The following is a 15,819-nucleotide window of genomic DNA, read 5'->3' as shown; positions in this document are numbered from 1 at the left end:
ATTATCTTGATCTCGTACCAGGTGCTACAGTATATAGGTTATAATGGCTTGGCACTTTCTCCTGCTAATTCCCTTTCCTTCCCCTTGTCAAATGGAGTCTTATCAAAAAGCATTGCTCATTGCAATGGATTTGCAGAAAGAAATTTGATCGAGTCTGTTCCAATCAGCTACCCTTAAGTCAAGGTTTGTTCAAAATGGACCCTCTGTTGGTCTCAAAGATTGCACGAAAATATAAACTTCTGTAGTTTTATTCCCCCTGCCCCTGTATTAGGGGCTTCTCGTTGTAAGGTATAATAGGTCCCTGTATGCAATTTCTGTGCTCTGCATTACCTTAGCTACTGTTGCATTACCTTTTTGTTCTCTTTAGGTTTCCCCTTCAATTCTTCCCTGCTTCCTAGATTTCTTTATTATTCTCCATGTATTCTTCCCCTCCTTCCCTTGTTCTACTACTTAATCCCTTTTCCCGCTGATTGACTTTTGTTTACATATTTTATGACCCTTTTTTTTATCTCATCGTTCCCTTTACCCCCACCCCATTTACCGGTTCCCAGGGTGGGTCTTATATTTTTCTCCTTTCCGTTCTCCTATTTGTCTTTAAAATGGGACCCGAGAGGGTCTGAAAGCACTAAGCCATAATGCTTCATTTTTCAAATATGGTATTCTTGCATATTATATACTTGGGGGGGGGGGGGGGTACCTGCCATTGCCTGGGTCTGGGTCTCCCTTCTATATCTATCCATCCATCCCTACATCTGTCTATACCTCCATCTGACTATTCATCAATGTCCACTGCTTCCTCCCTCTCTGCCTGTTCTCAGGAAAAAATATTAAGATCACTGAGACAACTATAAGGGTCAAAGGAATTATCTTAAATTCCGGTAAATTAAGAAAAAACTCCATGTTAATCACACGCCTGATTTCACACTTAATTTCATGAAAGACTCTGTGAATATGGTCCAGGAGTTTATAATTATAACATTTAACTTCAGCCTACCCCGACCAGCCTATATCTGTCCTGACCCTCCCTTGCAAATTTGGCTGAGGCTAACCCCAAGTATCTGGCCTCCAGCTTTGGACAGACTCCCTATCTCTTGTAGAATAGATTACATATTACAATTTTAATTTCCTAGAAAACAGCATCACAATCAATTTCATTATTTAAAGTAATACAAATTTGTCTTCTATATTTGCCTATTACATTCAATAAACATAAAAAACAAAACTGTATTAACAGAAATAATTAACATACAACGGCTATATAAAAAAATTATTTCACTTACCAATCCAATCTTCCACCCATGCCAGTCCATAATGTGTGTAAGAATACCATCAGCTAGAGGAAAACCAGTTTCATTGTCGTCCACATTGCTCATCAACCATGGGAAGTTCGTTCTTCCGGCTACATCAATGAGTCTTTCCAAGCCAAAATCTGCAAGTAATGTCCTGAATGAATCTCTCTAAACAATAACAGCTCCCCTTGTATCTGGTATAATCTATGACAGAACAACTGACCACTATTCTACCTTTCTCATAGCGAACATGGACATAACACCACCAAAAAGCAAGAAACTTTTATTTAGGCTACACAGTGAATCAGCTTTAGGCAATCTTACAGATGCACTTCACAATATTAACTGGGATTCTGAATTCAATAATACCCAGGATATAAATTCATTAGCTAACCTCTTCCTCTCCAAAACTCTAAGCCTCTACAACCTTCATTGTCCCCTTCTTACCAAGCAAGTAACTGACAAAAGATTAAACAATCCATGGCTCACAAGTGGCATTCTCAACTCAATCGACAAGAAACATGAATATGAAAAGAAACTTAGGATTGGCCTAGTTTCAAAGGAAGTAGCTAAATAAAATAAATAAATAAATGTTTATTTAGGTAAGGTACATACAAGAGATTTTACAAAGTTAGTTTAGTTCATTTATTATGCACCCCATACCCATCTTGTGGGCGGTAGTGAAAAGGGTTACAGAGGCACATAATGGGCTCAGGGACTGAACCCCACAATTCATTTAGCTAAGAATGATGGATTTGTAGATAGGGCTAGTACATACAATGCCTAAAGCCACTATTACGCAATGCGTTTCGGGCATGATAAACTTAAATGACTAAAGCTTAATACTAATTGAGCATAAAGAATAAAATGAGTTGAGAACAAATAAAAAAAAAGATAAAAAATGGGGAACATGGCTGAAAAGCAGCACAAATACAATTCGGTCGACAAACAGCGTCATTTAAAAAAAACAGACATGGGTTCACAATAGAGGGGTAAGGTAGGTTACAGGGAATTTATTAGGTATAGCTTCGTTTTTATCTTAAACTGGTTGAGAGAGGTACAGTCTTTAACATGGTTGGGAAGGTCATTCCACATTCTGGGTCCCTTGATTTGTAGAGCATTTCTAGTTTGATTAAGTCGTACTCTTGGAATATCAAAACTGTATTTATTTCTGGTGTGGTGCTCATGGGTTCTGTTACAACCTTCTATGAAGCTTTTGAGGTCAGGATTGGCATTACAGTTTAGCGTTTTATATATGTATAATACACATGAGAGAATGTGCAGTGACTTAATATCTAGCATATTCAGAGATTTGAGTAGGGGTACCGAGTGATGTCTGGGGCCAGAGTTGGATATTGTCCTAATAGCAGCTTTGTGTTGAGTAATTAGAGGACGTAAATGATTTTGGGTAGTAGAACCCCAAGCACAAATACCATAGTTGAGATATGGATAGATGAGGGAGTAATAGTGTTACAAGGGCAGGGCGGGGTACATAATATCTGATCTTAGAAAGAATGCCAACAGTTTTTGAATTTTTTTTTTGATATATTTAGAATGTGTCCCTGGAAATTCAGCTTGTGGTCAGTGAGAACGCCAAGGAATTTGCCATCTAATTTGTTACAAATTTGGGTATTGTTTATTCTGAGATTTATTTGATTAGAGGATTTATTGCCAAACAGAATATAGAAAGTTTTGTCAATGTTAAGGGTGAGTTTGTTGGCAGTTAGCCAAAGATGGACTTTATTTAGCTCAGCTTTATTTTTTAGCTTTATTTTATTTTTATTTATTTTATTAGCTTTATTTTTATTTAGCTTATTTATTTAGCTATTTATTATATAAAGACCCTAAAATACTATTTTAACATTAAATTTTGTGATATGACTATAGCAGGTAGGCCTATACATGTTTATTCTCATCGCACTGCTTCTCTTAGATAAACTATCTCCTTTATCCAAACATACAAAAATTACTTTTTAAAGGTTAGTTAATTGAGCGTGAATTCAAATTCCAGAGATAAGCGATTGTGTTAAATACTACCAAAAGCAACGCTTTCCACCAGAAGAAATAATTTAATTTCAATATATTTACTTTAGCCAACTTAACAAAATAACTAAAATGTCGAACAACAACAAAAATCAGAGGAAAAACTCACCAAAGTCGTGATTGCCGAAGACAGCGCAGTGTATCCCCAAATGGTTCATTACAGGCACCATCTGCTCTCCTCGCGTGAACGAGCTCACTGCAACACCCAATACACCAGCATCAACAAGTTAAATCTATAAACTAGTTAAACCTAGAAGGGGGTACCACCTCTGGTGCAAGTGTAGGGACCCATAACCTCGGAGAAGAAAATAAAGAGTACTTAGAGCTAGACCTTGTGGATCCTCACTGAACACTTTCATATTTTCTTCTCCTACCACCCCTATTCTTTTGGTATGTGTGTATTTTGTATGTATGTATATAACTAGTTAAAATTATAGTTAAAACAATAAATCTATAAACTAGTTAAAACTTAAAACTATGAACTAGTTAAAACTATGAAAGTTAAAATTAAGCCAGAAATATTTAGAAAACTCTTTATACAATCTGAATAAACATTTTTATAACTAATTTCTTTGACAAATAAGAATAATTATGAGAGACAGAAGACGCCGGGCTGAACTTACTTATCGAGGGGGCAAGAATGTCACCGCTGAACAGCACTAAGGGATGACGGTCGGCGAAGCTTTTGAGCGCCGTTTTGAACCGTGCTGCTCCGGCCTTGGGCTCGGTGCTCTGTTCTTCCACATTGTATACGTCATTAAAGTGGAGGATGGTGATTGACGGGGCCCGCGGACCAGTGTGGTTAGTGGAGGCAGATAACCCGCCATTGGTGGCGGCGGTCTCCGCTGACACCATCGTGAAGCCCTGAGAGCGGCGACTACTGGCTGCAGAGGTCGCCTCCTGTAGAAGACAGACACTGTGTTAGACGGCACACTCTCAGGATACTGTGAGCATTAGACGTCACTCTCCCAGGGTACTGTGAGCATTAGACGTCACCCAGGGTACTGTGAGCACCCTGTGTTAGACGTCACTCTCCCAGGGTACTATGAGCACATCGTGTTAGACGTCACTCTCCCAGGGTACTGTGAGCACCCTCTGTTAGACGTCACTTCCAGGGTACTGTGAGCACACCGTGTTAGACGTCACTCTCCCCAGGGTACTGTGAGCATTAGACGTCACTCTCCCTGGGTAGTGTGAGTGTGACGTTTCTCTCCCAGGGTACTGTGAGCACCCTGTGTTAGACGTCACTTCCAAGGTACTGTGAGCACCCTGTGTTAGACGTCACTTCCAGGGTACTGTGAGTGTGGCGTTTCTCTCCCAGGGTACTGTGAGCACCCTGTGTTAGACGTCACTTCCAGGGTACTGTGAGCACCCTGTGTTAGACGTCACTTCCAGGGTACTGTGAGCACCCTGTGTTAGACGTCACTTCCAGGGTACTGTGAGTGTGGCGTTTCTCTCCCAGGGTACTGTGAGCACCCTGTGTTAGACGTCACTTCCAGGGTACTGTGAGTGTGACGTTTCTCTCCCAGGGTACTGTGAGCACCCTGTGTTAGACGTCACTCTCCCAGGGTACTATGAGCACATCGTGTTAGACGTCACTCTCCCAGGGTACTGTGAGCACCCTCTGTTAGACGTCACTTCCAGGGTACTGTGAGCACACCGTGTTAGACGTCACTCTCCCAGGGTACTATGAGCACATCGTGTTAGATGTCACTCTCCCAGGGTACTGTGAGCACCCTCTGTTAGACGTCACTTCCAGGGTACTGTGAGCACACCGTGATAGACGTCACTCTCCCAGGGTACTGTGATCATTAGACGTCACTCTCCCTGGGTACTGTGAGTGTGACGTTTCTCTCCCAGGGTACTGTGAGCACCCTGTGTTAGACGTCACTTCCAGGGTACTGTGAGCACCCTGTGTTAGACGTCACTTCCAGGGTACTGTGAGTGTGGCGTTTCTCTCCCAGGGTACTGTGAGCACCCTGTGTTAGACGTCACTTCCAGGGTACTGTGAGTGTGGCGTTTCTCTCCCAGGGTACTGTGAGCACCCTGTGTTAGACGTCACTTCCAGGGTACTGTGAGTGTGACGTTTATCTCCCAGGGTACTGTGAGCACCCTGTGTTAGACGTCACTCTCCCAGGGTACTGTGAGCACCCTGTGTTAGACGTCACTCTCCCAGGGTACTGTGAGCACACCGTGTTAGACGGCACTCTACCAGGGTACTGTGAGCACCCTGTGTTAGACGTCACTCTTCCAGGGTACTGTGAGCATTAGACGTCACTCTCCCTGGGTACTGTGAGAGTGACGTCTCTCTCCCAGGGTACTGTGAGCATTAGACGTCACTCTCCCTGGGTACTGGGAGAGTGACGTCTCTCTCTCCCAGGGTACTGTGAGCACACTGTGTTAGACGTTACTCTCCCAGGGTACTGTGAGCATTAGATGTCACTCTCCCAGGGTACTGTGAACACACGGTGTTAGACGTCACTCTCCCAGGGTACTGTGAACATTAGATATCACTCTCCCAGGGTACTGTGAGCACACTTACATTTAAGATTTTGATGTGAAAATTACCAACTTTTAACAAACGTGGTATAAAATGTATACACCGACTGTCCTAATTCAATTATTTATACGGTACATTATAGCATAATTTGAGGATTATCAACAGGTACATTATACCTAGAAATAATCCTCAAATTATGCTATAATGTAGTATAATTATTTCTAGGTAAAATATGCGTTCGATATAACAACGTGATATAAGATGATAGCAGTGATTACAATGGTGAAGTTAATTGGCTTAGGCACATATATTAGGGGAGTGGATAGCACAAGATATAGTGCGAGTTTAAGGCACTCAGTAGAAAACTATGATGATGAAAGTAAGTACTTTTTGTTTTTGAATAAGGCGTAGGTTGGACGGCTTTTTAACACGTTAGGGTGTAAGTTCCATAGACTAGGTCCCTTTATTTGCATAGCGTTTCCACAGATTTAGTTTGACTTTGGGGATATCAAAGATATATTTATTAATAGTACTTTTATTTAAAAATAATTCGTATAAAATTTCGAACAACTTCGCGTTCGTCAGATCTAAATAACAACGAAATACAATTAATCATTAATTGTTAAAAAATAAATTAAAAAAATTACCAGGTATAATTAATCAAGCAAAAACTAATGATAAAGAAGTAACGATTTGTCAACTAAAACATATAAGGACTTAATAACTATATCGTTTATAAATTAGTAAATAAATATATTTAGAATTGCAATTACTTATTCAAAAATCTAAACAAAACCACAGTGATACTGGGATTCTATACAAAACTTACACAAAACATCATATAAAGACGAAACCAACAATTGAAATTTCAAATTAAAATATTATAAAAAATAACTAATCAACATTAATTTCCATTACCAATAACCACAAGACAAAACACAACTTACCCAACCTAAACGAGAAACAAAACAAAAAAAAACACTAACCCTAGAAAAGAGGGGACACTAAAGAAATTGGTTTCAATGCAAAAAAAATTTCTAAAGCTGCATAGACGAACTATTATTCAATAAAGGCCGAAGTTCTGTAATATAAAAACACCATTATTCTTAAATCAAAGAAAACCTCCTATTACAAATATCCACAATTTTGCAACTAGATTCGTGGAGAAGAAAATGATCCTTTTCTCGAGAGTAATCACTAATTTCAGAGAACTTCGACAATAAACCAGTTCTAGACGACACTCCTTTATGTTCACAACTTCTTAATTTCGAAGTTCCGGGTGGATGTGCCAATATATTTAGCCTGTCACAGCTGGACCAGTAGTCAGAGTAAAGGCTATTGGAACACAAGTCAGTGGGTAGAATGCCCTTATATGTTTAAAATGAGAACCAATGATATTTGAATTAATTAATGTAAATAGAAAATCTGATGATAACATTGTTGAATCACTTACATAGTCGTTATCCAGTAGAGAAACGAATAAATAAAACGAAACGAATAAAACCATAATAAGGTTTCTAATGAAACCTTATTAAACCCTATAGACACTAATGAATTAACCCAATAATAAGATTTCTCTGTTACAAATCAACTGAGTAAAGTTTTTTCAGCAGTATTGTTCTCGGATACATTTTAGATTTTGATAGAGTTCTCCCTCAGCGTACCTACCGCACCTCTGCTTTCCAAAGGGGGGGGGGGGAGGGGGGTATTCTGCACATCCTGCCATGCTTCGTGTGATGTTATTTCTGTGTTCTGGGGCCAGATTCACGAAACAGTTACGCAAGCACTTGCGAACCTGTACATCTTTTCTCAATCTTCGGCGGCTTTGATTACAATTATTAAACAGTTAATGAGCTCCGAAGCACCAGGAGGCTGTTTATAACAATAACAACAGTTGAATGGCAAGTTTCATGCTTGTAAACTGTTTAATAAATGCAACCAAAGCCGTCAAAAATTGAGGAAAGATGTACACGTTCGTAAGTGCTTGCGTAACTGCTTCGTGAATCTGGCCCCTGATTTGGAACCAGTCGTTTATCCTCGGATACATTTTAGATTTACCTTAATTATTTAGATCACCGGTGGTTGTCCTTTTACATGTAAGGACATCCTGCCCTCTCGCTTGTGTTCCAGTACCACGTACTCGTACAACTGTTCCAGATGTTATGCTAGATGCTTTGGCAGCAACAACAACAACAGCAGCAGCACCACCAGCAACCACGACAGTAGCAGCAACAGCAGCATCAGTAACAACAGCAATAGTAGCAGCAGCGTCAACAATAACAGCAGCAGCAGCAGCAGCGTCAGCAACAGCAGCAGCTTCAGCAATAATAGCAGCAGCAGCGTCAGCAACAATAGCAGTAGTATCAACAATAACAGCAGCAGCAGGTGGTGGTGGTAGACGTTGCCAGGCCGGGGAGGCCAGGAGGGTCTTGGACGAGGGCCACCTTGTGTACAGCTCCAGTGGAAGTAGTGACGTCATTCACCACCAACCTGTCATCCCAAAACTGTCCACTGACTAACCACAGTCTGTCTTACCTCATCACCCACGATCTGTTTCCGTTTACGCATCTCCCAATCTTCCCACCCCCTTCCTCCCTCACATATACACTACCGTTGTTCAGAGTAGACCGTTCTGATAAATGAAAAACAGGTTTTAATGCCACTTGGAAGGTACTTGATCCAGGGAGGACATGACAGACGGCAAGAGTCATGGTAAAGGAGCAGATATCAGGATACAGGGAAGTAGCCAGCGGGGTCCTACGGGGAAGTAGCCAGCGGGATCCTACGGGGAAGTAGCCAGCGGGGTCCTACGGGGAAGTAGCCATCGAGGTCCTACAAGCATCGGTTCTTGGAACCTCTGCTGTTGATGATTAATAATAACAACGTTTCCGAGGGAGCATTGACATGCTCAATGTCAATGTTTTCCTCCGCAGTCTAGTAAGAACTGGGAGGATTACAGGCGACTCCGGAAGGTCCTGTGCATCATAAATGGACAAACAAATGGCTACTATAGAGTTTAAGTCAAGTGAATTTATAGTAACGGGAAAGGAGAGAGGGAAAAGGCGACCAGAAGGGTGCCACGACATGAGGAATGAAGTTGCAGGAACGAGAGAGAGAGAGGCAGAGACAGAGAGACAGACAAAGAAGGGTCTGAAAATGGCTGTAACACCACCTTTGACGCCGGAGGCACACATGACCAGGATACCACCAACATACACCAAACAATGAACTTGTTACCCAGACGGCCTTTAATATCATTATACAGACAATCATTCAGAACCCTATACACAACCTGTGTAGGACCAGTCTTAGAATTTCACAGGACAGGCATAGAAACCACAATGTATTAAAAATTCTAAAACAAAGCCTGTGGGGGTCTATCACGTTTACCTACTGATGATTAACAGGTGGGGCCCAGGAGCTAGAGATCGTTTCTCACAAACCACAATTAAGCAGAACACATCGAAATAGAATAGGAGCCTCGCCCCTACACCAACCTTTAGGGCATTGCCTTATGATTGGATACCTGCTGGATGGTGGTTATTGTTGTTAAGATTCAGCTACTGGGAACAATTTTCCAAGTAGCACGGGCTATGGTGAGCCCGTAGTGGACTTACCTGGCACAGGAACGGGGCTGTAACTGTTCTGTGAGCTGGATGGGGCTATGGGAGTTATTCTACACCCCAAGCTCGGCCTGAGGCCAGGCTTGACTTGTGAGAGCTTGGTCCAACAGACTGTTGCTTGGAGCGGCCCGCAGGCCCACATATCCACCACAACCTAGTTGGTCCGGCACTCCTTGAAGAAAACTATTAAGTTTTATCTTGAAGATGTCCACGGTTGTTTCCCGGTGGTTTGCCCTGCAGGTTTGTACTTAAAAGTACTGAAACACCCTAGATTGTTTCGAAAGGGTGGTTGGAGGCGTGGCGTATCTGTGCCCAGGCAAGGGGGCGGGGATAGATGTTTGAAGTCAGTGTGCATTTAAATATAATGGGGGGGGGATATAGTGGGGGTGGGGAAGACTGGAGACTGTGGGACACAGGTAGAAGGGGGGATTACCTCATGTCTACTCTTAGACAGACGTTAGCAGTTTTGTAAGTAACCTGTTCATCTGTTCACATTCATTGACATATATATTTATTGCCTTCTTTGGCTCTAAATTAGGATGTCGTAATACTTAATAAATACATGTTAATGAACTAAAGCGCATACTGTGTATTAATTGCAACCCGTCCTCGACCCAAGTCCATTCCATCCAGCGGTCGACCCCACAGACGCTTCATAAATTTTAACATGCTGTTCATTCAAAACGGTAATTTCCTCAAATATAAATTAATATTATAATATATTAGCATATTGTGCATTTATTGGCATAGGTTAGGTTAGATGTTTAGGTTCTGTTGGCGATTATTTGTATTTGTAGTACGTGGGTGAAGCATTTACAGCGTTGTGGTTCGAACAGAATTCATCAGTGAAGCACTTGTTCCGGAAGTGTTTGAACGAAATCAGTTGTGAGTTTTCTAATCAGATTAGAAGGGGGAGGTGAATATAAAAGAGGGGAATGAATGGGAACTACGCAAGTTACAGCCCCGCTCCTGTGTCGGGTAAGTTCACTACGGGCTCACCACAGCCCGTGCTACTTGCCACTTTTGTTCCCAGTAGCTGAATCTAAAACAACATGAAGGTGGAGAGTAGTCACAAGTAGAGTCCCCAAATGGACTGTCTTTTGGCCCAGATGCGAAGGAGAGACTCATTCATATCAGTGTTTATTGATGAAGCAAACTATGAGTGACTTATATTTGCACACGCGCAACCACTTACGAAACCTTTATATCCTTACTTAATCGTGGCGGCTTTGTTTACATTTACTGAACAAGTGAACATCAAGTATCACGTCGACCGATATGGTTCAGGACACCATATATACTGTACATTCTCGATGCGTCTTTTTTTGTTTTGTTTTGGTGCAAGAACACTTTACTTCCTCTTGGATCTTAAGAGTGACCTTCGGGGCTCACTACACTTTATATATACAGGAAGGAATGATGGCTTGTGTAAGTACAGGTTCCGGTGATTGAGAGGTTCTTGCGGTGTGAGTGTGTGGATCTCTCGGGTGTTGCTGTTGCAGTATGAGACGGGCCCAAGCACCGCTGTGTAGTCAAAGCGTAATCTGTGTAACCTGTGAATTCCCCCAGAATAGCCACCCTAAAACAGTTCGCCACAGCCGGTAGCCACCCTGAACATCCCGTAAGAAGCGATGCATCAGGACCGTCTCCTGCAGAACCGCCTGTACTGTTCCGTCAGTCACTAGGAAATAGAGCTGCCTATTCTTGCCGAGACTTAGATGGCTGCTTACCAAGACTATGTTACACGAGGCTCCGTCATGACCTTGGTGTGTACACGTGATACAGCCACGAGAAAATATGAAGGCCATGCAAAGGGATCGAACTCGCGTCCCTGGACCTATTCTATATTAGGCTCCCGGAGTAAAGTAGGTAACGTTACATTTTTGTAAAGCCACTGACATGTTGTCTGAAAGTTTAAGACATATACTTGGAGGAACTTTAATTACATCCATCTTGAACCCCGCTTGGGTCACTCACAGTACCTAAGCACTGTACACTACACTAGGAAGGCAGAGTACAGTGCTGTACACTACGGGACGATGCCTACACTCAAAGCGTTCAAGAATATGAATATTTCATTGCTAAATAGATAATCCTTTGTCTTATATTTGTGTAAGCGTAAGCAGCTTGACAAGATCAGGGGAACTAGTACATTAAACACCTGAAGGTCAGAAAGGCGGGATCCAAGAGCTAATACATCGATGCTGGGGGGGGGGGGCAATGAGTAGTAAATACAGGTATTTTGGTGAGCTACAGAAAACGGGATCCACCTACATCACGACCGACAAGGCCACATACGCGCCCCGAGTCTCCTTGGCCTTGAAGGATTGATTGGAGGAGAACATGGAGGAGGAGGAGGAGGGGTTGGAGGGGAAGAAGGTATGTGAGGGGAGGGGAGGGGATCTGGCGGGGGAAGAGTAAGGCGGGGGGAGGTGCGACAACAAGCCGTGCCAAACACCATCTCGGGAGACAAAACACACCAAGAGAGCGCTGGGTCACAAACATCCCCTCGCCTCTTGTACAGCTTGACCTGCTGAGCCGCCAGGGACCGCCAGGAACCCCCTGGGACAGCCAGGGACCACAACATGGAAGCTGTTGCACCCACAGCCCGAGGAAGAAACGGAGGGAGGGAGGGAGGAAGGGAGAGAGAGAGCAAACCAGTATCACAAAGCATAAAAAAATTAATTTCACGTACACATCATAGAAATACAAATTGTAATTAACCTACATAGCTCGTCGTCACTCCCTGCATACACAACTGCAACACCTGCATACACAACCGCACAAACAACTGCAACACCTGCATACACAACCGCACAAACAACTGCAACACCTGCATACAACAGACAGGTTATAATTACCCATCACAACTCTGTGCAATAACCTTGACCTTCCTTGCGCTCCCTTCTCATAATGATCCTATCTTGACCACTGATCACGACCACACACACACACACACACACACACACACACACACACACACACACACACACACACACACACACACACACACACACACACCACTCGCCAGCCATCCCCCAAATTCGCCGGGGTGAAGGGTCTGGGGTACGGGACGAACACAAGCTGCTTGCGGTAGGCCTAGGTTAAATGCTGTTTGAAATGTTAGAAATTATAAAGATCCCTCACAGACCATGTTCAGGGAGTCAGGTGTGAAAAAATGTGTGATTTTTCTGTAGATGTTTTTGAAAAGAAAAAGGCATTAGAAAAACAAAAGATAAAAGAGTAATCTCATACAGTGGTTTCGGTGCTTTCAAGGGTCAAGGGGTTGATAGATATTGTGAGAGGGAGAGACAGGGAAAGAAAGGGGGGAGAGGAATGGAGGGAGAGATCAGAGAGGGGGAGGAGAGGGAGATGGTGGGGTTAGAGGAAAAGAGAGGGGGAGGAGAGAGAGAGGGGGGAAGAAGAGGGGGAGGAGAGGGAAGAAGAGAGGGAGGAGAGGGAAGAAGAGGGGGAGGAGAGGGAAGAAGAGAGGGAGGAGAGGGAAGAAGAGGGGGAGGAGAGGGAGGAATAAGGGGACAAAGTTGGAGAGGGCTGGACCAGCCTGGCCTCAGGCAGAGCTCGGAGTAGAAGAACTCCCGAAACCCTATCCAGGTATGTTCCAGGTATGCAGGAGAAGATTGGGGAGGGAGAGCATGAGGATAAGGAGGAGACTGTAGAGAGGGGAAGCTAGATGAGTGAGGGGAAGGTAGATGAGTGACTGGGAAGGAGCTTCAGCACCACGGCGTCGGCCATGTATGCGCCAATACCCCAGACAGCTGCCCCACCAGAGCGCCAGGCAGGACCAAGGGCACCGTCGCAGTGTGTGAGTGTGTTATGGTGTTCTCTGATCGTGCCTATGGCACGCCTGCTCCTCACTTAGTAACAGTTGATTGATTGACAGTTAAGAAGCGGGCAGAAAGAGCAGAACTCAACCCCCGCAACCCCAACTAGGTGAATACACCTCCCTAATATCTAAAGAGAGTCGTCGACCTCTGCTACAGTTAGCGACACTCCCACTGGGCGGCTCAGGAGATCAATGATCAATGGAGATCTATTGGGTGCAGTCAGACTTCGAACGTCAGAATAGTTAATCTATGACGCAACAAGGCCAGTAGGCAGGTCGCAAGAGCTAGAGCTCGCTCCCTCATCGTCACTGACAGGTAAGTGACTACATTAAAGCCCAAGGCTACAACAGCCTCATTATACAGTTTGATCTATAACTACAATAGTGCCATAGACATATAAATCCCGACTGTATCTACACATAACCAAATACAACAAAACATCGTAGCCACTGACTGACATTTTTGTTCCTCACATCTCGCCATAACAATATTAATTGACTAGGAACAGCAACAATCCGGCCAGAAGTGGCCCAGCTTGACCAGCAACAGCAACAATCCGGCCAGAAGTGGCCCAGCTTGACCAGCAACAGCAACAATCCGGCCAGAAGTGGCCCAGCTTGACCAGCAACAGCAACAATCCGGCCAGAAGTGGCCCAGCTTGACCAGCAACAGCAACAATCCGGCCAGAAATGGCCCAGCTTGACCAGCAACAGCAACAATCCGGCCAGAAGTGGCCCAGCTTGACCAGCAACAGCAACAATCCGGCCAGAAATGGCCCAGCTTGACATCATCATTAAAATGTGTTCAAAATATATATATCTAATTATCAATGTAAATATCTCTGATGAGGTCTGATTAAGGCTTTTCGTGCCCTCTGTAGTCTTGAGCTATTTCTCACAGAATGAGTGCACAATACACCACCCTCCCACAGAATACAAAGCCCTTAAGATACGATAAGGTGTATATAAGACTTGCACATAATTAACAGAGGAGACATTTAGACGAATAAAACAATTAATTAACAACTGAAGCACAATAACTTTGACATGAAATTAAAGCAGAGAACACAAAGAAACACTGACTCACCTTAGTACCAATGCAGAAGAGCGTCTTGGAGACTGAGTGACCCATTTTGAGGAACTCTTTCAGGCGCTACTTATGAGGGCCCGCGTCCACACTCACCACCACAATGATTTGTCTCGCAAGTACTAAAGTGTCTGTGTGTTGACACGGTATAATGATCACCAACACTACGGTATAATGATCACCAACGCCACGGTATAATGATCACCAACACTACGGTATAATGATCACCAACACTACGGTATAATGATACCAACACCACGGTATAATGACACCAACACTACGGTACAATGATCACCTACACTACGGTATAATGATCACCAACACTACGGTACAATGAACACCTACACTACGGTATAATGATCAACACCACGGTATAATGATCACTTACACTACGGTATAATGATCACTTACACTACGGTATAATGATCACCTACACTACGGAATAATGATCACCAACACTACGGTATAATGATCACCTACACTACGGTATAATGATCACCTACACTACGGTATAATGATCACCTACACTACGGAATAATGATCACCAACACTACGGTATAATGATCACCTACACTACGGTATAATGATCACCTACACTACGGTATAATGATCACCTACACTACGGTATAATGATCACCAACACTACGGTATAATGATCACCTACACTACGGTATAATGATCACCTACACTACGGTATAATGATCACCTACACTACGGTATAATGATCACCTACACTACGGAATAATGATCACCAACACTACGGTATAATGATCACCTACACTACGGAATAATGATCACCAACACTACGGTATAATGATCACCAACACTACGGTATAATGACACCAACACTATGGTATAATGATCACCATCACTATGGTATAATTACACCAACACTACGGTACAATGACCACCTACACTACGGTATAATGATCACCTACACTACGGTATAATGATCACCTACACTACGGTATAATGATCATCTACACTATTCCTGTCAAACTGTCATACTACACCTGTGGTTGAGTGTTCAATAAACCCCTGAACTGTATGTTTAACACTTCTCTAACCCTGTCCATGGAGGACAGAAGAAAATGTATATATGCTGGTTAGCATTGTAAATGTGTGGCCACGTCTGTGGTAGAAAATAATAATAATAATAAAAAACAAAAAAACTTTATTGACGCTGTGTGCCTCGCGCTTGTCGGTCTTAACAAGCAAACAGCACCCAAACAGCAACAGCTATAATATATTTACATTTAATATATGACAGTTAAGATGAACTACGAGGAGACTCCGCTGAGGCAGGGTGAGTGTACAGCACTTGGAATGGATATGAGGAAACGATTAAGGATCGGCGCCCAACCACTTGGACTGTTGGGGATCGAACGCCGAAGTGCAAGAAACAAGGCCGTCGCACTAATGGGTACCGTGTG

General features: G+C 43.1%; 1 protein-coding gene across 6 annotated transcripts in view; it reads right to left on the bottom strand.

The window, feature by feature from the left end:
- The window catches only part of LOC123757602 (mannosylglucosyl-3-phosphoglycerate phosphatase), a 119,627-nt gene that overhangs the window by 27,736 nt on the left and 76,072 nt on the right, over positions 1–15,819 (bottom strand). For 3 of the 6 annotated variants that reach the window (XM_069327201.1, XM_069327203.1, XM_069327202.1), the window contains 3 exons: positions 3,956–4,232; positions 3,442–3,528; positions 1,281–1,429 (listed from right to left, as the gene is read on the bottom strand). In XM_069327201.1, coding sequence (XP_069183302.1) covers positions 1,281–1,429; positions 3,442–3,528; positions 3,956–4,187 — 468 coding nt within the window. In that variant the 5' untranslated portion in view covers positions 4,188–4,232. Of the gene's footprint in view, positions 1–1,280; positions 1,430–3,441; positions 3,529–3,955; positions 4,233–14,386; positions 14,584–15,819 lie in introns of those variants that run through there. The other 3 variants (XM_069327200.1, XM_069327204.1, XM_069327199.1) reach the window with 3 other exon arrangements.

The sequence above is a fragment of the Procambarus clarkii genome, chromosome 19 (assembly GCF_040958095.1).
Source record: "Procambarus clarkii isolate CNS0578487 chromosome 19, FALCON_Pclarkii_2.0, whole genome shotgun sequence".
NCBI classification, from domain to species: Eukaryota; Metazoa; Arthropoda; class Malacostraca; order Decapoda; family Cambaridae; genus Procambarus; species Procambarus clarkii.
This window is presented reverse-complemented; position numbering and strand designations above follow the sequence as displayed.